Source organism: Bubalus kerabau, chromosome 17, assembly GCF_029407905.1.
Source record: "Bubalus kerabau isolate K-KA32 ecotype Philippines breed swamp buffalo chromosome 17, PCC_UOA_SB_1v2, whole genome shotgun sequence".
Lineage (NCBI taxonomy): Eukaryota > Metazoa > Chordata > Mammalia > Artiodactyla > Bovidae > Bubalus > Bubalus kerabau.
Window position 1 is genome coordinate 19,057,228 of NC_073640.1, and position 25,140 is coordinate 19,082,367.

At 36.6% G+C, this 25,140-nt stretch overlaps 1 protein-coding gene across 4 annotated transcripts in view; it reads left to right on the forward strand.

Annotated features, from left to right (window-relative positions):
- The window catches only part of PHKB (phosphorylase kinase regulatory subunit beta), a 235,261-nt gene that overhangs the window by 52,388 nt on the left and 157,733 nt on the right, over window positions 1-25,140 (forward strand). For all 4 annotated transcript variants that reach the window (XM_055552724.1, XM_055552725.1, XM_055552726.1 and 1 more), the window contains 2 exons: window positions 3,941-4,048; window positions 6,886-6,966. In XM_055552724.1, coding sequence (XP_055408699.1) covers window positions 3,941-4,048; window positions 6,886-6,966 — 189 coding nt within the window. The remainder of the gene's footprint in view (window positions 1-3,940; window positions 4,049-6,885; window positions 6,967-25,140) is intronic.

Sequence of the window (25,140 nt, forward strand, 5' to 3'; positions counted from 1 at the left end):
TTGTCTGTATTGTCAAAGCTATGGTTTTTCCAGTATTCATGTATGGATGTGAGATTTGAACCATAAAGAAAGCTGAGTGCTGAAGAACTGATGCTTTTGAACTATGGCATTGGAAAAGACTCCTGTGTTCCTTTGACAGCAAGCAGATCAAACCAATCAATCCTAAAGAAAATCAGTCCTGGTTATTCATTGGAAGGACTGATGCTGAAGCTGAAACTCCCAATACTTTGGCCACCTGATGTGAAAAACTGACTCCTTGGAAAAGACACTGATGCTGGGAAAGATTGAAGGTGGGAGGAGAAGGGGATGACAGAGGATGAGATGTTTGGATGGCATCACCAACTTGATGGACATGAGTTTGAACAAGCTCTAGGAGTTGGTGCAGGACAGGGATGCCTGGCGTGCTGTAGTCCATGGGGTCTCAAAGAGTTGGACATGACTGAGCAACTGAACTGAACTGACTTCAGTTTGTCACAGATAGCTAGTGCCTGCCATATTGGAGAGTATAACTTCTTGAAGCTTGAAAGATAGTGGGAGATACAGAAAACAAATAAAAATGAAACACTGGAGAAATAAATAAAGGATAAGCACCCTGGTATGGGAGTCCAGAGGAAGGAATTTTAGTTTTGGTTCAGAAGGGACTTTATTAAAGAAGATCTTATTAAGACAATACTTTAAGGATGAAAAAAAATTTGAAGATGGAAAAGAGAGTATGATTCTATGCGCTTCCTTAGCCAAGTAAAACAAGTCAAGATCATGAATACTCAGATACTATCATCATTTATATCTTTCAAAGAGAGAAGAAAGTCATTGCTTTTATTTGTCCTTGGCATATGGAATGAAGCAGGGCAAAGGCTAATAAGAGTTTTGCCAGGAGAACGCACTGGTCATAGCAAACACCCTCTTCCACCAACACAAGAGAAGTCTACACGTGGACATCACCAAAGTGTCAACACCGAAATCAGATTGATTATATTCTTTGCAGCCAAAGATGGAGAAGCTCTATACAGTCAGCAAAAACAAGACCGGGAGCTGACTGTGGCTCAGATCATGAATGCCAAATTCAGACTTAAATTGAAGAAAGTAGGGAAAACCACTAGACCATTCAGGTATGACCTAAATCAAATCCCTTATGATTATACAGTGGAAGTGAGAAATAGATTTAAGGGACTAGATCTGATAGAGTGCCTGATGAACTATGGACTGAGGTTCGTGACATTGTACAGGAGACAGGGATCAAGACCATCCCCATGGAAAAGAAATGCAAACAAGCAAAATGGCTGTCTGGGGAGGCCTTACAAATAGCTGTGAAAAGAAGAGAAGCGAAAAGCAAAGGAGAAAAGGAAAGATGTAAGCATCTGGATGCAGAGTTCCAAAGAATAGCAAGGAGAGATAAGAAAGCCTTCCTCAGAGATCAATGCAAAGAAATAGAGGAAAACAACAGAATGGGAAAGACTAGGGATCTCTTCAAGAAAATCAGAGATACCAAGGGAACATTTCATGCAAAGATGGGCTCGATAAAGGACAGATATGGTATGGACCTAACAGAAGCAGAAGAGATTAAGAAGAGGTGGCAAGAATACACAGAAGAACTGTACAAAAAGGATCTTCATGACCCAGATAATCATGATGGTGTGATCACTGACCTAGAGCCAGACATCCTGGAATGTGAAGTCAAGTGGGCCTTAGAAAGCATCACTACAAACAAAGCTAGTGGAGGTGATGGAATTCCAGTTGAGCTATTCCAAATCCTGAAAGATGATGCTGTGAAAGTGCTGCACTCAATGTGCCAGCAAATTTGGAAAAGTCAGCAGTGGCCACAGGACTGGAAAAGGTCAGTTTTCATTCCAATCCCAAAGAAAGGCAATGCCAAAGAATGCTCAAACTACCACACAATTGCACTCATCTCACACGCTAGTAAAGCAATGCTCAAAATTCTCCAAGCCAGGCTTCAGCAATACGTGAACCGTGAACTTCCAGATGTTCAAGCTGGTTTTAGAAAAGGCAGAGGAACCAGAGATCAAATTGCCAACATCTGCTGGATCATGGAAAAAGCAAGAGAGTTCCAGAAAAACATCTATTTCTGCTTTATTGACTATGCCAAAGCCTTTGACTGTGTGGACCACAATAAACTGTGGGAAATTCTGGAAGAGATGGGAATACCAGACCACCTGACCTGCCTCTTGAGAAACCTGTATGCAGGTCAGGAAGCAACAGTTAGAACTGGACATGGAACAACAGACTGGTTCCAAATAGGAAAAGGAGTATGTCGAGGCTGTGTATTGTCACCCTGCTTATTTAACTTCTATGCAGAGTACATCATGAGAAACACTGGGCTGGAAGAAGCACAAGCTGGAATCAAGATTGCTGAGAGAAATATCAATAACATCAGCTATGCAGATGACACCACCCTTATGGCAGAAAGTGAAGAGGAACTAAAGAGCCTCTTGATGAAAGTGAAAGAGGAGAGTGAAAAAGTTGGCTTAAAGCTCAACGTTCAGAAAATGAAGATCATGGCATCTGGTCCCATCACTTCATGGCAAATAGATGGGGAAACAGTGACAGATTTTATTTTTTTGGGCTCCAAAATCACTGCAGATGGTGATTGCAGCCATGAAATTGAAAGACGCTTACTCCTTGGAAGGAAAGTTATGACCAACCTAGACAGCATATTGAAAAGCAGAGACATTACTTTGCCAACAAAGGTCCGTCTAGTCAAAGCTATGGTTTTTCCAGTGGTCATGTATGGATGTGAGAGTTGGACTGTGAAGAAAGCTGAGCACCGAAGAATTGATGCTTTTGAAGTGTGGTGTTGGAGAAGACTCTTGCGAGTCCCTTGGACTGCCAGGAGATCCAACCAGTCCATTCTGAAGGAGATCAGCCCTGGGATTTCTTTGGAAGGAATGATGCTAAAGCTGAAACTCCAATAATTTGGCCACCTCATGCAAAGAGTGACTCATTGGAGAAGACTCTGATGCTGGAAGTGATTGGGGGCTGGAGGAGAAGGGGACGATAGAGGATGAGATGGCTGGATGGAATCACCGACTCGATGGACGTGAGTTTGAGTGAACTCCGGGAGTTGTTGATGGACAGGGAGGCCTGGCGTGCTGCGATTCATGGGGTCGCAAAAAGTCGGACACGACTGAGCTACTGAAATGAACTGAACCGATGTGTCATTCTGTTCATTCTTTGTTCCTATTCATCTTATATTTCCAGGGAACTAGTAGTAGATATACTTGGCATATAACTTTATTAGCAGATTTTTGCAAAATTGAATTAATATGTGCTTGTCCTTGGAGTTTGTCTCCTTTTCTCATTTAATACTTAGTTAATGAGTATTTTAAAATGATTAAATTTTATATTGAGTTAATAAGTAAAAATATGGCCTATATTCTCTTGGAATTGGTGCCTTAGTAATGACGGTATGTGTGGTGAAAGAAATGAAAACATGTTGACAGGAGCATGGTAACAATTTGTAAATCTTGGAGAAAGAAAAAGCATTTGGTGTTTTGAAAACTTATTGAATTAGAATGTGGCCTGAAGCGCTCTTTCATTGAGTGTCATGGAAGCATTTCCAAAGCGCAGTACAGTGGGATACAGTCTCTGAAATCCAGTCCCATAGAGGAAACCATTATTTGACTCTAAAATAAGATGGAAAACATTACAAAGTCAATGCTAATACATTAACAAGCTTCCTATTATACTTCAGTTGTTTGTGAAGTATCAGTTAAGTATTTAACAGTCATGTTAACTGTATTACATTAATAATCATGAATTTTATCTATTTTGTTTCTTTAGAAAACGTAACATTCTGCTTTGTTGTATCCTCTGTCTATAAGCTGTAGCTTTCCGCATTAAAAAGTCTCTTGAAAAATATATAATCTCTGATTTTGGATTAGAATGTGAATTAGCATCATTTAAATTTTATATTTTATTCCAGGTCCAGCAATTTAAGCAGGATCCACGCCCAACAACATGTCTTCACTCCATTTTCAATGTACATACAGGAGATGAGATCCTCTCCTATGAGGAATATGGTCATCTTCAGGTAAAAAGAGAAGACTACACATTTTCTTCTGCATTTTTACTCTATATCATAGAATGTTTGAGGCTATTTACATTTTTTAAAAATTAGATTTACATTTTTTAAAACTTAAATTGTTCAAAATGGAAATAGAGAATCAGCCATGAAATGAAGAAATCCCAGTGTAACTGAATTAGTTATTGTGATTGCGCAGTAAATATTATTGCATTCTTGGTCCAAAAGCAAAAAGGGCAGCTGGAGGGATTATAATACTACTATCTAGAAGAAAGGATCCTACAGCTCTTTCAGTGACAAAAGCTTGTGCTCATTATCAAATTTAGAGGAATTTCAATATTTAGGAACCAGAGAATAAAAGACAACTGACAGTAATATAACAACAAATCAGAAGTTTTTGTTACGTGACAGTCCATTTCTAATAAATCAGCCTTCAATGATGCTAAAAACATACCACAATTCCAAAAGACATTTTATATATATATATAAATTTTATATGCTAAGAATACACTGTAAAGGTTCATATTTTGTTTTCATTTTTTCTCTCACATCTGTGTACCCCTTTGCCTTATTTCTAGTATACAAGTGTTATATATGCTATTTATCTTTAATGGATTTTCTTCCCCTTCAGCATTTGGTTCTGTTGTCTTTAGAATAGAATACTTACTATTCATATATTACTTACTAAAATACGAGTATCTCCTTTTTATAGTTCCTTTCTCTCTAGAGATCTGAAATGTCTTACTTTAGAATGACTCCTCCAAACACAGAAAGTTCAGTGTCCCCATTTCTACACAGCAGAAACTCTTAATGGTTATTTGTAACCAGTTCTATGGAGATTTAATGTTACATAAATATGTAGTTGCTCAGCTGTCTCATAATTTTTCATATAATTAGGTTTTCTGTACCTTTTGCTTTCACAGATATGTTTGCTGTTTGACATAGGGTTTTTAGAAGATAACAATTCATTTATTTTTGTATTTCAGAATTTAAACTTAGTGCCTAGCACATAGTAGGTTTCAAATAAATGCTGGTCAACCTGTTATTTGGAAATCCCGTACATTTTGCCACTTACTGATATTTTCTCACAGAAGCCTCCTAAAAATTATAGCAGAGTTCTTTGAGATATTGCTGTAGTTGGCTGTCAATAGAAATGAAATTTCTTCTTTTTTTTTTTTAATTTTATTTTATTTAACTTTACAATATTGTATTGGTTTTGCCATATATCAAAATGAATCTGCCACAGGTATACATGTGTTCCCCATCCTGAACCCTCCTTCCTCCTCCCTCTCCATGGAAATGAAATTTCTTTGAGATCATTTCTGACAGGCCAGTGTCAGTGCTCTATGAGAATATTTGGGTGACCCAATGGGATCAAGCTCTTGCTTACTATGTTCTGAGAAAAGTCACTTAAGAGTTAATGTTGGTCTATTATAAAACGCCTTAAACTAGAATCTTACATTTTCTTATGTGACCCACTTGGACCTTGACAAGACCCTGAGACCAACTGGACTTTGAGTGCTGGGAAGTCAAGAGACATTCAGGATAGTCCTGATTCCTGAGAGAGTTACCCCCACTGGCAGGCCCCGGTGGCACACAGCTGCTTTGTCCAAGGAATCTAGGGCACAAATAATTTTCTGCCCCAACTTTCTGTCCGTTTTTCACAAAGGATTGGAGGAGAGTCAGCAAAGGCACAAGGCAGCAAGGCTGTTAGTGGATAATAATCTTCTGGGTTAGAATTATATGATAAGAAAATTATGTCTTACCTCCTCTTTGTTTTTACCTCAAGTTAACTGTTTCCTGGCTAAATGAAAAATTTTCACTGCTTCTCATTTATTTGTTTATTGGATAACTTTATTGAGATATAATTCACATAATATACAATTTGCCTTTGTAAAGTGTACAACTTTTTAATATATTCACAAAGTTGTTCAAACAACATTGCAGAACATCTGCATCACCCCAGAGCGAAATCCAGTGCCTGTTGGCAGTCACTCCTTATCTCCTTCAAAGACCCCCACTGTAGGCAATTACCAGTCTACTTTCTGTCTGTATGAACAAGCCTAGTTTGTACATTTCATGTAAATGGAATCATATACCATGTGGTCTAACGTGACTGATTCCTTTCTTTTAGTGTAATGTTTTCAAGGTTTGTCCATGTTGTGCTATTTATCTTTCACTGCTTATTTCCTCGAGAAAATGTATATAGCCCATTCAGAATTCTATGAGAGTCTTTATTTTTGGTTAAAGGGGACATTATTGTCTTCTTTTGTTTGTTTTGTTTAGAGCATATAATGTTTATCTTTAATAGACTAATAAAAGAAAAAGCCTCATTTTTAGAATTCTTTTTTCATAAATATATTTTAAATGTTTGATTAATATATTCCTACAGTTGCTGATGTAAGTTCTGTGTTCTCTGAATACAGGATGTGCTACCTGTTGTTTATGGTGGCATAGTCCTAATGTCTTACTGCCCAATAAGTTTTTCATTTACCCAGACTTAAATTGGATTCACGTTACATTTGCCCAAGGGACAAAACTTTTTCAAAGTAGAAGTACTTAAATCTACAGTTTCAATATAAATCTTAGAAAGCAAATGTCATAAAAATACCCCTGATCAGCTTAACCATCACAGTGAATTTGAGGATTTTAGAGTTTTATATACAAAGCTGAGATTTTTATTATGAACTAAATCCACAGCTCCTTTAGTTTTTCATAGGAAAGAAAACAGTTAGATATGCTACTACAAGAGCAAATGACTTGTAATTTTAGCTTTTACATTTAATTTTGTAACATAGTATTTTTTTGGTTTTCTCTAACCTATTGTAGTGTTTGTTGGTTTTCAGATAAATGCAGTGTCCCTCTATCTCCTTTACCTTGTCGAAATGATTTCCTCAGGACTCCAGATTATCTACAACACTGATGAGGTATGATTTTCCCAAATTTTGTAGTACTAAATTTCATCTCTGAGAATACCTTTTTTCTTTTACTTTTTAAAACTTATTTTTAACTGTGTAAATTGGGTTATTCTTAAATTCATATAGTCAGATAAGGGATTTTGAATGCTCAGCTGAAAAGTCTTTATATTATCAATGCAAAGCACTTTTAAAAATAAACAAAATATGTAACAGTTGTAAAACTCTACTGTGAAGGCTCTATTTCAGGTATTCTGAAATAAAACCTTGTAACTTTCAGAAATTTTAGTAGCTATAAAAATAAAAGCCTTTCCAGATTTTCTCAGAATTATTGTCTTCTCTTCTTTTGTTGCTTTTTGTAACCCATCCTTTTAATAGTAAAAATTCATTTATCATGTTTTGTTATTTTTGTTTGACTTCAGTAGAGTTCTTAATTTTTTTCAAAAGATAAATATCATGTTATTATTCTTATTAGGAAATTTGAAAATAACTCTATCACAAAGTTGAGAAATTTTTCATAGGCCCTAATGCTTGAAAAAACATACAGACAGACCCATATGCTAACATATTTTGAATTGTGTCACAGTTGAATTAAAAAGCTATTATTATTGAGATGGTATATACATTGAGAAGGGCATCCCTGGTGGCCCAGCGGTAAACAGTCTGCCTGCAATGCAGAGGAGGTGGATTTGATCTCTGGGTCAGGAAGATCCTCTGGAGAAAGAAATAGCAACCCACTCCAATATTCTTGCATGGGAAATCCCATGGACAAAGGAGTATGGCAGACCACAGTCCATGGGGTCGCAAAGAATTGGACACCACTTAGTGACTACCACCAGCATATACAATGAGAATTCTATCAAAGAGTAGATGTATTATATAGTTATATATTAGTTATTATTTTTTCCTATGAAGAACAATTTATCATACTAAACAGTAAAGTCATCACTGGACTGCACTCGGGGTGCTATGAAATTGGTACATGTAGCCCTGCCCTCCAGTAGTTCATAATCTTATACATCCACTGTGCCTTTTTAATACACATAAGTAAAACCTAATTAGAAATATAGCTAAATAATAAAGAAGCAATAATAATAATAAATAACAGTAACTACTTATGGTTTCTTCTGTTTTATTTATCAAAGAACTACATGTTTTTATTTCATCCAACTAGTTCTCAGTTTTTATAGTGTTGTGAAATAGTGGTGCTCAAATATTTTGGGGTAGGGGAGGGGTTGGGAATCAGATCGATCTTATATAGCTATTAACTAAATACAAAGTTCACCTAAGTCAGTCCTTCTGTTTATTAATAGAGAGAACTCATTTATATCTGTTGGAGGGGGCAAAGTAATGAACTACCACATGGTATTCCATGTTACATTCTATGACATACTCCATAAATAACCTAAAAGTCGATTAAAAGAAGCAAGAACTGTATCATTTGGAATGGCTCCCGAGAAACTTACTTTATTTAACATTAAAGAACCTCACATACCCCCATCAGTTCAGTTCAGTTCAGTCACTCAGTTGTGTCCCACTGTTTGTGACTCTTTGGGCTGCAGCATGCCAGACTTCCCTGTCCATCACCAACTCCCTGAGCTTACTCAAATTCATGTCCATCGAGTCAGTGATGCCATCCAACCATCTCATCCTCTGTCGTCCCCTTCTCCTCCTGCCTTCAATCTTTCCCAGCATCAGGGTCTTTTCCAATGAGTCAGTTCTTCACATCAGGTGGCCACAGTACTGGAGTTTCAGCTTCAGCATCAGTCCTTCCAATGAATATTCAGGACTGATTTCCTTTAGGATTGACTGGTTTGATCTCCTTGCAGTCCAAGGACTCTCAAGAGTCTTCTCCAACACCACAGTTCAAAAGCATCAATTCTTTGGCCCTCAGCTTTCTTTATAGTCTTTTTCACATCCATATATGACTACTGGAAAAATATGAGATTTTATTTTGTGTTTAATTTTTCCTTCCTTTTTGTGGAAAGGCTTCATTATATGAAAAGATTCATAATTCTTTAATAAAATAAGGGACCTTTTAGACTTTGATGTCCCCAAAACTATTAAGTCTTAAAGAACACTTAGAAAGTAAAGATTTACAAAGGGTGAAATTTTGTCTTTCCTATTACATTTTGGATTTGCTCTTATTTTTTATTAAACTATTAAAAATGTTAATTGTATGTTGTGTGTTAGATTATATCTGCTAAATCATAAATGGAGATGGGAAAATGCCTGTATGTTTTTAATGTCTCTTTTCTAGTATTATGCTATTATATGACTCTATGGCAGAAAGTGAAGAGGAACTAAAAAGCCTCTTGATGAAAGTGAAAGAGGAGAGTGAAAAAGTTGGCTTAAAGCTCAACATTCAGAAAATGAAGATCATGGCATCTGGTCCCATCACTTCATGGCAAATAGATGGGGAAACAGTGGAAACAGTGTCAGACTTGATTTTCTTGGGCTCCCAAATCACTGCAGATGGTGACTGCAGCCATGAAATTAAAAGACGCTTACTCCTTGGAAGGAAAGTTATGACCAACCTAGATAGCATATTCAAAAGCAGAGACATTACTTTGCCAACAAAGGTTTGTCTAGTCAAGGCTATGGTTTTTCCTGTGGTCATGTATGGATGTGAGAGTTGGACTGTGAAGAAAGCTGAGCGCCGAAGAATTGATGCTTTTGAACTGTGGTGTTGGAGAAGACTCTTGAGAGTCCCTTGGACTGCAAGGAGATCCAACCAGTCCATTTTGAAGGAGATCAGTCCTGGGATTTCTTTGGAAGGAATGATGCTAAAGCTGAAACTCCAATACTTTGGCCACCTCATGCGAAGAGTTGACTCATTGGAAAAGACTCTGATGCTGGGAGGGATTGGGGGCAGGAGGAGAAGGGGCGATAGAGGATGAGATGGCTGGATGGCATCACTGACTCAATGGACGTGAGTCTGAGTGAACTCTGGGAGTTGGTGATGGACAGGGAGGCCTGGCGTGCTGCGATTCATGGGGTCGCAAAGAGTTGGACACGACTGAGCGACTGAACTGAACTGAACTGAGCTGAATGATTGATCACAAGTCACAGTATCATGTCAGTTTTGAAAACAGTAACCTCAAACATTTTTCTACAAGCTTAGAATTTAAGTGGAAATAGGGGATAACACTAACTGGGGATAACTAATAGGGCATAACTAACTAACTGGGGATAACATTTGGAGTGGTCATAGAACCAGTTGTACTGATGGAAATTTGTCAAATGATCCTGCGAACTCCAGTTCCTTTAGATAAATATGTTTGAAGCCTTGTTTTTTCAAGAATGGTCAGATGATTATTTCTTTAGCTCTTTGGTAGAAGTGTGTAGGTTGTAAGCCTTCTACATAAAAATACTATACAAATCTGTAGGTGTCTGTTTAACATGAAACCTGGAAAAGTCTTTTTTGCCAACTGTGTATCATGTGCCATTTCCTTTTTATTTTGCAAAGACGCCTTTACCATCAAAACCCAGAAGATCTTTTCAAATGCTTTTAGATTGGATGACATGTGGAATTAATTTCTTAGTATATAAACTACCTATTTCTGAGTAACAAATTGCCTCAGAGCTTAGTGGCTTAAAAGAGCAAACATTTATTATCTCATAGTTTCAGTGAGTCAGGAATTCAGGAGAAACTAATCAGGGTGTTGCTGACATGGAGTCTCTCGTAAGTTGGATTCAAATAATCTGCCAGATTTACAGTTAACTGAAGGCTTTACTGAGCCTGGAAGGCCCTAGGATGGTTCGCTCACATGGTTGTGGGCAAGAGGCCTCTCCATAGAGTTGTCTGAGTGCCTTTTCTATATGTCAGGTGGCTTTTTTCAGAGAAAGTGATTCCAAAGAGCAAGATGGAAGTACAGTGCTTTTTTTACGACCTAGTCTCAGAAGTCACCCTCCATCATTTTACAGTATCCTCTATTACATTGGTCAGTCTTAAATCAGCGTGAGAGGGGACTGCACAGGGCATAAATAGCAGGCATTGGGTCTGATTCGGAGTCAGCATACTAAGCAATGGTTTCTAGGTGACCTTTGTTAGATACTTTAAGATATGGTTTTTTCTCTTATATATTGAGACTTTAATTTTAAAGATAGGTTTTTAACTTATTATTTAGTGAGTTTTGACTTTTGCTTTGTTTGCATGTTTTCTCCTTAAAATGCTGCAGACCTTTTTTTTTTTTTGCTTCTGTTTATTGTGTGGGTACTTTTGTGTTACAGACTATCTTTTGATGTGAAATGGTTTTCAAGCTGAACTTGAGGGGTTTCTGTCTTTTAATAGAATAAATCTCTATAATTATTAAGGTGTTACAAGGTATTCTTAGTTCCTGCTTTTCAACAATGTACACACAAAAATGAATAGGTTACTCAAAACTATTTATAGATATTTTCCTCTAAGAATAAAAAGGTATTATTATTCTTGTTTCTCTAGTTTATAGAAAGCAATAACAATGTTAATAGTAGTAGTTAACTCTTAACATAACATAACACTTACATAATAGCATTTATTACTTGCTATCATTGTTCAAAGTTCTTTGCACATATAAACAATTTTAATCTTCACAAAACTATCAACTTGGTATAGTTATTATCTTCATTTTACAAATGATGAAAATAATGGAGAGTCAAGAAGTAACTTGTCCAGGATCACACAAATAGTCATTGACAGCTCTGGGATTTAAACTGTGTGGTCTGGCGCCAGAGTCCATTCATTCTATTGATAGTGTTCTATCTCCACTTATTCTGTACAGATATGAGTGATACATGTCATGTGACATCTTCATGTTCAAGTATTGAGGGCAACCAGGCTGACTCAGAGTTTGCCTATTTATTCATGTTTTGCACGTTCACTCAGTCATGCATTCTTGCATGAACCATGCTTATTTGGCAAATATTTATTGAGTTTCTAAAATAGACCAAATAGAATATAGCAGTGAAAAAAGATATTAGTCTATAATGCCATGAAATTTGATTTATAATAAGGAAAACAGAATTAATAAATATTTAAATATAGGCTATAATGTCCAGAAGTGATACTTAATTTTTTTTAAGTACATAAGGGGGAAAATAGAAAATAAAACTATAAAACTGTTTTAAGTAGAGTTATCAGGACAGGCTTTTCTGGAAAAGAGCTTTGGAGCAAATACCTGGATGAAATAAGGAAACAGGTTATGCAAGCGATGGTAGTTATTGGTTAATGTGCCATAGAAACATGGCAAAAATGCCATTAGGTTTAAATTGCTTTATACATTTCTTAGGTAAACTGCGTTAGTTATGCTCATCTCATCTTTTATATGTTGTACGTTTTTTGTCTGATATGTTCATTAAGTTTGCAAATGTGATTCTGAATTTATTTTTCTCCATTTAGTTCTGTAATTTTCTGATTTATTAGTATGTATGTATGTGTGTGTACTTGTACATGAGTATGTATGTGTGTATCTATATGTATGTATAAATATATACACACATATGTATGTGTATTTGTTTTTATAAAATTACAGGCATGTGATTTGAGATTATTGTACTTTTTAGTTGGAAATATCCCATTTTAACTCCTATTAAATTTCTTTGTTAAAATTTATCTTGAGAGACCAGTTTCTTTTCATTAGTGTTTGTATGGCATTTCTAAAACTTTCATTTATTTTAAAACTGTGTTCTTATTTGTATCTGGTATCTTTTGTAAGCATCATATAGTTATTATTTTTTAAATCTAGTCTGGCAATCTTTTTCTTTTAATTGGAGTACTTAGTTCATATACATTTAATGTAAATATTGATATATCTTGGTTTAAGTCTTTTATCTTTCTGTTTGTTATTGGCCTTATCTATTTTTTGTACCCTTTTTTCCTTCTTACATTTTTTTTTTGATATATTAAATTTGTTGTTATACCAGTTCTTATATTATTTTCTAGTGGCTACTTTCGAAAGGTCAGCAACTTCAGAGTCTACTCAAATTTATACTTTCACTGCTTTCAATTCAGTTCAGTTGCTCAGTCGTGTCCAGCTCTTTGCAACCCCATGGACTGCAGCACGCCAGGCTTCCCTGTCCATCACCAACTCCTGGATCTTACTCAAACTTGTCTGTAGAGTCCGTGATGCCATCCAACCTTCTCATCCTCTCTTGTCCCCTTCTCCTTGTGCCTTCAGTCTTTCCCAGCATCAGGGTCTTTTCCAAGGAGTCAGTTCTTTGCATCAGGTGGCCAAAGTATTGGAGTTTCAGCTTAACCCTCAGTCCTCCCAGTGAATATTCAGGACTGATTTCCTTTCAGATGGACTGGTTTGATCTCTTTGCGACCCAAGGGACTGTCAAGAGTCTTCTCCAACACCACAGTTCAAAAGCATCAATTCTTTGGCACTCAATTTTCTTTATAGTCCAACTCTCACATCCATTCATGATTACTGGAAAAACTATAACTTTGACTAGATGGACATTTGTTGGCAAAGCAATGTCTCTGCTTTTTAATACACTGTTAAGTTTGTCATAGCTTTTCTTCCAAGGAGGCAAGCGTCTTTTAATTTCATGGCTGCAGTCACCATCTGCAGTGATTTTGGAGCCCCCAAAAAGAAAGTCTCTCACTGTTTCTATTGTTTCCCCATCTATTTGCCATGAAGTGATGGGACCAGATGCCATGATCTTAGTTTTCTGAATACTGAGTTTTAAGCCAACTTTTTTCACTCTCCACTTTCAGTTTCATCAAGAGGCTCTTTAGTTCTTCTTAGCTTTCTGCTTTACAGATGATTTAAGAACCTTACCACATTTTAGCTCTACATACCTACTTATTACCTACTATTGTGGTTTTGTTTGCATTTATTTTAACACTACATGTATTTTTAAACTGAACAGAATCTCAATATTATTGATGTTTACATCAATATTGAACTGTATATTCATTCATATACATATACCTGTGTGTTAGTCATTCAATTGTGTCCGACTCTTTGTGACCCCCATGGTCTGTTAGCCTATCAGACTCCTCTGTCCATGGGATTCTCCAGGCAAGAATACTGGGGTGGGTTGCCAATTCCTTCTCCAGGGGATATTCCTAACCCAGGGATTGAACCCAGGTCTCCCGCATTGCAGACAGACCCTTTACAACTGTACATATACCTACCCAGGTACCATTATGACAATCACCTTTCTTTCCTGGGATATTCTGTCTGGGATCATTGTCCATTCCTTATTTTATTTTTAATATCTTTGTTTCCATTTTAATTTTGAAATATATTTTAGGTTGACAGTTATTTTCTTTCAACACTTTAAATATGTCGTTGTTAGGCTTCCATTGTTTTTGTTAATAAATCAGCTTGAATTCCATTGTTTCTATGAAAATATTGTCTACTCGGGCTGCTTTAAAATTTGTATTTGATTTTTATTAGTTTCACTAATATGTGCTAGCTGTGCTCTTCTTTGTATTTATCCTCCATGGGGCATGTGGAAGTTTTCAAATATTCTAGTTTAATATCTTTGATAAGATTTGGGAAGTTCTCACCTAGGGTCTACTGAAATATTGTTTGTGCTGCATTTTTTTTTTCTTTTACCAAGCTACTTGTATATTCAACCTTTACACTTTGTCCGAAATCTTTTTATCTCTTTTTTTCTGTCCTTTTCCTTATCCCTTTTACTATTTTTATAAATATGTTCAAACCAAAGAATGTTCAAACTACCACACAATTGCACTCTTCTCATACACTAGCAAAGTAATGCTCAAAATTCTCGAAGTGAGGCTTCAATAGTACGTGAATTGAGAACTTCCAGATATTCAAGCTGGATTTAGAAAAGGCAGAGGAACCATAGATCAAATTGCCCACATCCGTTGGATTACAGAAGAAGCAAGAGAGTTCCAGAAAAACATCTACTTCTGGTTTATTGACTACACCAAAGCCTTTGACTGTGTGGATCACAACAAACTGTGGAAAATTCTTAAAGACATGGGAGTACCAGACCACCTTACCTGTCTTCTGAAAAATCTGTATTCTGGTCAAGAAGCAACAGTTGGAACCGGACATGAAACAACAGACTGGTTCCAAATTGGGAAAGGAGTATGTCAAGACTGTATTTTGTCACACTGCTTTTTTAATTTATACACAGAGTACATCATGCAAAATTCCGAGCTGGATGAAGCACGAGCTGGAATCAAGATTGCCGGGAGAAATACCAATAAACTCAGATACACAGATGACACCACCCTTATGGCAGAAAGTGAAGAAGAACCAAAGAACCTCTTGCTGAAAGTGAAAGAGGAAAGTGAAAAAGCTGGCTTAAAACTCAACATTCAAAAAACTACGATCATGGCATCTGGTCCCATCACTTCATGGGAAATAGATAGGGAAACAGTGGAAACAGTGAGAGACTTTGTTTTCTTGGGCTCTAAAATCACTGCAGATGGTGGCTGCAGCCATGAAATTAAAAGACGCTTGCTCCTTGGGAGAAAAGCTATGACAAATCTAGACAGTGTATTAAAAAGCAGAGACTTTGCTTTGCCAATAAAGGTCTGTCTAGTCCAAGCTGTGGTTTTTCCAGTAGTCATGTATGGATGTGAGAGTTGGACTATAAAGAAAGCTGAATTATGAAGAATTGATGCTTTTGAACTGTGGTGTTGGAAAAGACTTTTGCGAGTCCTTTGGAGTGCAAGGAGATCAAACCAGTCAATCCTAAAGGAAATCAGTCCTGAATATTCACTGGAAGGACTGATGGTGAAGCTGAAACTCCAATACTTTGGCCACCTGATGCAAAGAACTGACTCCTTGGAAAAGACTCTGATGCTGGGAAAGATTGAAGGCAGAAGAAGGGGATGGCAGAGGCTGAGATGGCTGGATGGCATCACTGACTCAATGGACATAAGTTTGAGCAAACTCCAGGAGTTGGTGATGGACAGGGAGGCCTGGCGTCCATGGGGTTGCAAAGAGTTGGATACGACTGAGTGACTGAACTGAACTTTGATTTGGAATTTTTTTGCTTTTTTATCTTCACATTCATCATTTATATGTTCTTATTGACTGTAATCCAAATTCTCTTATTTTAAATCAACCTAAAATATGTGGTGGGTAAATATTGCTTTGTCATGTAAGATAATTTTTTTATATTGCTTCATTCCATTTTCTAGTTTTTGTTGGGGATTTTCACATCAGTGCTCTTAATGGATATTGGTGTATATTTTGTTGTTTTTGTTTCTTTGTATAACATCTTTGACTTTGGTATTAGTTTAATAAAGTCCTCATTCAATTGGTTAGGAAGCATTTCTTCCTCTTTCTTAGAAGATTTTGTGAAGGATTTGTATTCTTGTTTAAACATTTGGTAGAATTCATTGATGAAGTTGGCTATTGTTGTTTAGTCACTAATTTGTGTCTGACTCTTTTGCAACCTCCTGGACTGTAGCCTCTGAGGTTCCTCTGCCAGTGTTATTTCCCAGGTAAGAATATTGTAGTCGATTGTCATTTCCTCCTCCAAGGGATCTTCCTGAGCTAGGGATCAAACCCAGGTCTCATGCATTGCAGGCAGATTCTTTACCATCTGAGCCACCGTGAAGCCTGAAGTTGACTGGGTTTGGGTTTCCTTGCTGTGAGGATTTTTGATTATTGTTTCAGTGTCTATTCAGATTTTTTTTTTTTTTTTTGAGTCAGTGTTGGTAGTTTGCGTCTTTCCAGGACTTTGTCCATTTCATCTAGGTTATGAATCCTTTTTTTCCCTCCAAAGTTGGCTTTAATATCTCCTCTTTCATTCCTTAGTTTAGTAATTTAAATCATAGCTCCTCTTTTACTTGGTCAGTTTGGTTAAAGATTTATCAGTTTTATTGATGTTTTCTAAGAATCAACTTTTGGTTTTACTGATTTACTGTTTTTCTATTTTCTATTTTATTTATTTCCTCTGTGGTCCTTATTATTTCCTTTCTTCTGGTTTGAAGGTGTTTATTTTGCTTTTATTTTTCTAGCTTCTTAAGGTAGAAGATTAGATTATTGATTTGAGATCATTCTGCTTTTCAGATACAGACATTTGTGGTTATAAATTTCCCTCTTCAGCCTGCTCGGCTGCATCCCATTATTTTTGTTATATTACAGTTTTATGTTCATTCATCTCAATATATTTTCTAATTTCCCTTGTGATGTCTTCTTTGACCTCTTGGTTGTTTAGCAGGCTATTGTTTCATTTTCATATATTGGTGAATTTTCCAAATTTTCTTCTGTTATTGATTTGTAATTTCATTCCATGGTAACTCAAGAATAATTTGGAGTGATTTTAGTATAATTATTGAATTCAATAATTTGATATAATTATTGAATACAATTCTTATTAACCTTTTCAACTCATTTTTTTAAATTTTGGTTCCTTACTGTAATTTGTACATCTTTACTGATTCTCCCTATTAGTGAGATGTTGTTCTCACCAAATCATCTTTAGTTCTTTGTAGATGTATGTAACTCTCCTTTAACCTTTGCTTCCTACTTTTGCAAAGCTTTAAATTAAGATGGAGGTGTGAGATTATGTCTCAGGTCTTTTCTAATTCTAAGCACAACTGTGTGCTGTGCTTAGTCGCTCATTCATGTCCGACTCTTTGTTGACCCCATGGACTGTAGCCCACCAGGCTCCTCTCTGTCCATTGAATTCTCCAGGCAAGAATACTGGAGTGGAATGCCATGCCTTCCTCCAGGGGATCTTCCTGACCCAGGAGTTGGACTGGGGTCTCCTGCATTGCAGGTAGATTCTTTACCAGATAAGCTGCCAGGGAAGCACAGCTGTACACACGTGCATATCCTTATGGCTTCCCGGAATATACTGGAGATTTACACAGCCCACTATGGACTTCTCATGGCCCATCTTTTAAAAAGAAAATTTTTAGATAGTTTAAATATTAAATAGTTGCACTCATTATGCCTAGGCAGCTATGTAATATATGCCTAGGGGAAAGGCTGTATGCATTGTACAAGCTCCAGGTCAGATCATTTAAAGAAAACCTCTCTGAGTGAATGTATCCAGGAAGCTGTCAGACTCTTCAAATAGTGACAGTTTACCAAGGCAGTGATTTGGGTGAGTTCCAAACCTTTTTTGTTCCTTCTGGTGGCTTTAGTCTGCTAATTTTCATAACTACTATGAGGCTACAATAAAGCATGGGAGAGGGAACAGAAAATAGAGCAATTCAATACATTCCTATGCTTAGTCTACTTACATGAGACTTCAGTCATTTTTCTTTGTTTAATGCTCCTTGCATTGTTACAAGCTCTTGTTTAAGTTTCAGAGTTCTGGAAAAGTTGATTTGTATCATTTTTGTCAGTATTCCTATTGCTTTTATGGATGACTAGTTTTTCTGAGATCTTTGCTTTTCTCTGAATTGAATTCCCATTTGTGATTATTTTTAATGTAACTTTCTATTCATACCTCATCACCCCCAACAGCTTTTTATCCTGCAGTTTACTCTTTCTGTAAACTCAGTTAACCCTAATGTATTTTTTAACTGCAATAAAAAATAACTTAATTGTATATCTATAATATCATTGCATCAATTATACCTCAGTTTTTTAAAAAAGAAGCTTAAATATTCTGCAAACATTTTATCACATTTAAACATCTGTAAACAGCACATTTAGTGGCCGTCTGAGATTCTGTACCATGTATCAGAAATGTGTGACTAAATGCCTACTGTTCACTCATTCTCAAATATTGAGTGAACACCTATTGTAAGCCAGGACTTTGCTTAGGCATTGTGTCTTTTATAACAGTAGTATTGGTATATAGTTTGTTTTGCTGAATATTTATACTCATTTTTAATGGTATATTTGAGAAGTTCTTAGAATTAAGCTATTACCTTGATATTGCTTGTCACTTCACTGATTTCACAATCAATGAATTTTTGGTTATGTCCAAATTAGTGTCTTTGACTTTTTAAAAAAACTAACACAAAACTATGAAGTGATTACATAGAAATGCTCTTTTAATTTTTTTGGCTATACGGCTGTTATTGAATAAATTTAAGGTTGTCATATTTAATGAAGCTTGTCATACGAATATCTGAAATTTTTCTTTCATCTTGGCCCTTCTAATATCATAGTTCATTATAAAATAGTAGACTGTTTCATCCTATGTCTGTTGGGGATTACAGTGGCTTAAATGAAAGGTGCTTGTTTTTCTCATATGATGCAGTGTTGGAAATGGTTAGCTCCTTGGTCCATTAGTTTCTCTTCTCTTCATCATCTCAGAATGACTCCTCTAACTACTGGCATCATGGCAGAAAGCAGGGGGGAAGGTTGATAAAATTGATGTATTAGCTACTTTTAATCAGAAGTAGCCATTTTTGTCAGAAACATCAAAAGCCTTCCAAAAGTCCCCAAGAGACATCAACTTACGCCTGTTGGTCAGAGCTATTGTAAGGCCACCTCCAGCTGAGCAGGCAGATGGGGAAAGCATTTATTTCTTTTTCCAGTCTGTATAGTTGTGCTCTCCAATCGAAACAGAATGTGAGCCACATATGTAATTAAATATTTTTAGTAGCTAAAATCAAAGTAACAGATGAAATTTGTTTCAATAATATATTTAATGCAATATATCTATGATATCATTATTTTAATGTGTAATAAATGGAAAAGATTAATGATATATTTTATATATTCTTTATGTTGTGGTAGATCTTCAAAATTTTTACCCTAAAAGTTCGTCTCAATTGGAACTAGTTGATGGCAGTCAGCCACCTGTGGCTAACGGCCACCTTATTTATTGTACATGGTAGTTTGCTTTCTTTGCTTGTCCATTTACAGTGTGTTGAGTTTTCACAGTGTAAGCGTATAAGAATCAGGAAATTACTTTGCTTGAGATATTCTCTTACCCTTTTCTCTCACCCCAAAACTCAGTTTTTCTTGATTAAAGAAAGTCTGTTTTACCTCATTTTGTTTTGTTGTGGTAGTGGTCATGTCTTAAAGAGATTTAATGCCTCCTAAGCCAATGATAGCTTTGACAAACCTAGACAGTATATTAAAAAGCAAAAATAACACTTTGCTGACAAAAGTCTGTATATTCAAAGCTATAGTTTATCCAGTAGTCATGTACAGATGTGAAAGTTGAACCATAAAAAAGACTGAGCACAGATGAATTGATGCTTTTGAGCTGCTGTGCTGGAAAAGACTCAGAAGAGTCCCTTGTATAGCAGGAAGATCAACCTAGTCACTCCTAAAGGAAATCAACTAAATCTCCTAACTATTCATTGGCAGGAATGATGCTAAAGGTGAAGCTCCAATACTTTGGCCACCGGATGCAAAGAGCTGACTCATTGGGAAAGACCCTGATGGTGGGAAGGATTGAGGGCAAAAGGAGAAGAGGGCAGCAGAGGATGAGTTGGTTAGATAGCATCACTGACTCAATGGACATGAACTTGATCAAACTCCGGGAGATAGTAGAGGATAGGGAAGCCTGGTGTGCTACAGCCCATGGGGTCGCAAAGAGTTGGACACAACTTAGTGACTGAACAACAAGCCAACCATATACACACCAACATATAGATTGATCAGTCAGTCAGTTCAGTTTAGTCACTTAGTCACTGATAAATACAGATATTTTAAAATAGACAAAATGTTGACCTGTTGATGGAAGATTGTCCTCTAGAAGACTAGTCCAGTCAAATTCAGTCTTAACTCAAACTCAGTGCTACCATTCAGTGTGCCACATATCACTCCCATCCCATGCTCTCTTTCTCTCTCAAAACTTTCACATTATTCATACCTCAAATGATAATCCGTCTCTCTCTTGGTGATTCTTATGTATATATAATTTAGACTGTATTAAAGTGTTATTTTAGAGGTATCTGTTATGATCTTTTATTATGATTTATTATTGTTACTTGTTATTTAATATGCAATTTATTACTCACAGATGGGTAAACCTTTTTTGAAGTACTGTACCTAGTTTGGGTTGCTGTGATCTAAGTTGAATTTACAGGCATTGGAGAGGATTCAGATATTTTTATTTAGTATTTGGAAAAGAGGGCCTTGCAGATCTTTTATTAATATAAATGATTTCCGATAATTGCTAAAAATGGACATACCCAAAAAGACATATTTGGTATAGATGATCTCTTGATCTCTTTTCTAAGCCACTCTCTGAATTGTTAAAAATAACAGTTTATTGATCAAATAAAAAATGTTTCCCACACATAAAAATTTGTTTCTGGTTCATATTTATCTTCTGAAATTTTTAAAATTGAATTTTGTTTGCTAGTTTTGGTTTTTAAGTGTTTTCCATTAAGTTAATTAATTAATAAATTTTTGTTTTTAAACTTTCTTTTTGGCTGTGCTGGGTCTTCGTTGTTGCGCGTGGGTTTTCTTTGGTTGCAGCAGGCTACTCTTCACTGTGGTCCATGGGCTTCTCATTGCAGTGACTTCTCTGGTTGGGGAACACAGGCTCTCGGTGTGGACACAGTAGCTGTGACACACGGATTCTGGGGCACATGGGCTTCAGTAGTTGTGAAGCATAGGTTTAATATCCCCAGGACACATGGCATCCTTCTAGACCAGGGATAGAGCCTGTGGGTCCTGCACTGGCAGGTGGATTCCTAACCACTGGACCACCAGAGAAGTCCCGCTTGTGTGGTTTTGATAGGATATAGAAGAGATGGGATATTTAAATGGTAGTCATAGGACTAAAATGGATTTTTAATTGTTATTGTGATAGCCTCTCAATTCAAGATAGTATATATATATTATATTGGTGACTATAGTATATTGGTGTATACTATATACAATATACTATACTATAGTATATTGGTGTAGATTTCTTACCCAAATCAAAAATAGAGTCACCGTCAGACATGCTCACAAATGCTAATTGTTACTGTAGTAAAGCTGATAAAGTTTTTCAAATGACAGTTTTATGAGACATAGTAAGCAGGACTCTGGAAGATGGTGAAGGACAGGGGAGCATGGTGCGCTCCAGCTCATGGGGTCACAAAGAATTGGACATGACTTAGCAAATCAACAACAACAACAAGCTGGAATGGCCTCTTTACTTATTACTGGAAAATACAAGTTATCTAAAATTCAGAAAATGGTCATTGCTTAATATGAATTTACTTCTTTATTTGAAGTGTTATAAGAAAGGAATATAATATCAATAATTTTTATAATAATATATTTAATCTGTTAAACAGTATTACAATTACTTTAGAATTACATATAAGGAATGTCTTGCTTCCTTGGAAAGTATCCATTTTAGAAAAGATTTCTTTTGAACAGTAAAATGACTTCTTGTGAAGTAGAATTTATTCATATTGGTGAAATGAAAAAAAATATATTGTTGTGTTTTGCTGTAAAGCACATTTTGAGTGATCATTTTTGAATTATAGCATAAAATTTAACTTTCATAATTAGTCCAAATTACTGTAATAATCTGAAATAAGAAGGGCAATGCCAAAGAATGGCCATGCCAAAGAATATTCAAATTACTGCACAATTGCAATGATTTCACATGCTAGCAAAGTAATGCTCAAAATCCTCCAAGCTAAGCTTCAAGAGTACATGAACCAAGAACTTCCAGATGTACAAGCTGGATTTAGAAAAGGCAGAGGAACAAGATATCAAATTGTAAACATCTGTTGGATCATAGAAAAAGCAAGAGAATTCCAGAAAAGCATCTACTTTTGCTTCGTTGACTACGGCAAAACCTTTGACTGTGTGCATCACAACAAACTGGAAAATTCTTAAAGGGATGAGAATAACAGACCACCTTACCTGTATCCTGAGAAACCTGTATGTAGGTCAAGAAACAACAGTTAGAACCGCACATGGAACAGTGGACTGGTTCCAAATTGGGAAAGAAGTACATCAAGGCTGTATATTGTCACTCTGCTTATTTAACTTATATGCAGAGTACATCGTGCAAAATGCTGGGCTGGATGAAGCACAAGCTAGAATCAAGGTTTCCAGGAGAAATATCAGTAACCTCAGATATGAAGATGATAACCATCCTTATGACAGAAAGCAAAGAGAAATTAAAGAACCTCTTGATGAAGGTGAAAGAAGAGAGTGAGGAAGCTGGCTTAAAACTCAACATTCAAAAAACTAAGACCATGCCTTCCAGTCACATCAGTTTATGGCAAATAGAAGAGGAAAAAGTGGAAGCAGTGACAGACTTTATTTTCTTGGGCTCCAAAATCACTGGTGACTGCAAAATGGACGGTGACTGCAGCCTTGAAATTAAAAGATACTTGGTCCTTGGAAGAAAAGCTATGACAGACCTAGACAGTGTGTTAAAAAGCAGAGACATCATTTTGCTCACAAAGGTCTGTATAGTCAAAGCTGTGGTTTTTCCAGTAGTCATGTATAGATGTGAGAGTTGGACCATAAAGAAAGCTGAGTGCTGAAGAATTGATGCTTTTAAACTGTGGTGTTGGAAAAGACTCTTGAGAGTCCCTTCACTATAAGGAGATCAAAGGATGGACATCAATCCTGAATATTGACTGGAAGGACTGATGCTGACTGAAGCTCCAATTCTTTGGCTATCTGATGTGAAGAGCCAGTTCACTGGAAAAGACTCTAATCCTGGGAAAGATTGAAAGCAGGAGGAGAAGGGGATGACAGAGGCTGAGATGGTTGGATGGCATCACAGACTCAGTAAACATGAGTTTGAGCAAGCTCCAGGAGATGGTGAAGGACAGGGAGGCCTGTGTGCTGCAGTCCATGGAGTCACAAAGAGACACGACTATGCAACCGAACAACAGCAACACTGTAAGCAGAAAGCAAGAACTTCTGAAAGTATAAATTTTTTTCCTTTATTTTCTTCTTTTAAAAAAATATTTATTTTTTAATTGAAGGATAATTGCTTTACAGAATTTTGTTTTCTGTCAGAATAAATCAGCCACAGGTATACATATATCCCCTCCCTCTTGAACCTCCCTCCCATCTCCTTCCCCATGCCACCTCTTTAGATTGATATAGAGCCTCTGTTTGAGTTTCCTGAGACATATATCAATTTCCCGTTAGCTATCTATTTTACATATGGTAACGTAAGTTTCCATGAGAAAGTAACTAAAATTTTGAACAGTTCCTTTTCCATGTAATTAACTGCTACTTAAGATACATAAGGATCTTCCCTGGGTCAGGAAGATCCCCTGGAGAAGGAAATGGCAACCCACTTCACTATTCTTGCCTGGAAAATCCCATGGATGGAGGAGCTTGGCGGGCTACGGTTCATTTGTTTGCAAGATGCTGGACATGACTTAGTGACTTTACTTTCACTTTAGGATATATAATCTTCCTATATTTCTCATTAAGAGTTAAACAGAAAAGTGCCATTAATATTCCACAGTGTGACAGAATAACCTTTGCAGTAACCTGTTATCTCTTTTGTTCCTTAATCATAGTTCTACAACGTTAGTATGTTTTGATTCTGTTACTATTAGCCACAGATTCTCAATTACGGTGGGAATGAAGTCGCTAATGATGAGGTGCTAAATTTTGCATTCAGGTATTTGATTTGTGAGTAACATTCTTTGAGGATATTGGTTTCCAGTTCTGAAATACCTTTATTTTTATTCAGTGTCTCCACATTGCCTGCCTGGGTTATCTTAAGAGTTGAGTATTTTTCTGCTTAGTGTATCATGAGAATTCTACTTTGCTCACTTAAAAATTAGTAAAGGCCTTTATGGGTATTTTAAATCAAGTTGTATTATTTGGTTTATAACAGTATTGTAAAATGGCTATTATTTTTCAGTTGGTTGCAGTATTCTGGACTGGCATAGATTATGTAATTTATTTCAGTATATTTGCTAAAAGTGAAGGTGTTAATTGCTCAGTCATGTCCAACTCTTTGTGACCCCATGGACTGTAGCCCACCAGGCTCCTCTGTCCATGGAATTGTCCATGTAAGAATGATGGAGTGGGTAGTCTTCTCCCTTCTCCAGGGGATCTTCCCAACCCAGGGATTGAACCCAGGTCTCCTGCATTGCAGACAGATTCTTTACCATCTGAGCCAAGCAGCCTGCTAGTATATTTACTGCTGCTGCTGCTGCTAAGTCGCTTCAGTCGTGTCTGACCCTGTGCGACCCCATAGACGGAAGCCCACCAGGCTCCGCTGTCCCTGGGATTCTCCAGGCAAGAACACTGGAGTGGGTTGCCATTTCCTTCTCCAATGCATGAAAGTGAAAAGTGAAAGTGAAGTCGCTCAGTCGTGTCCGACTCTTAGCGACCCCATGGACTGCAG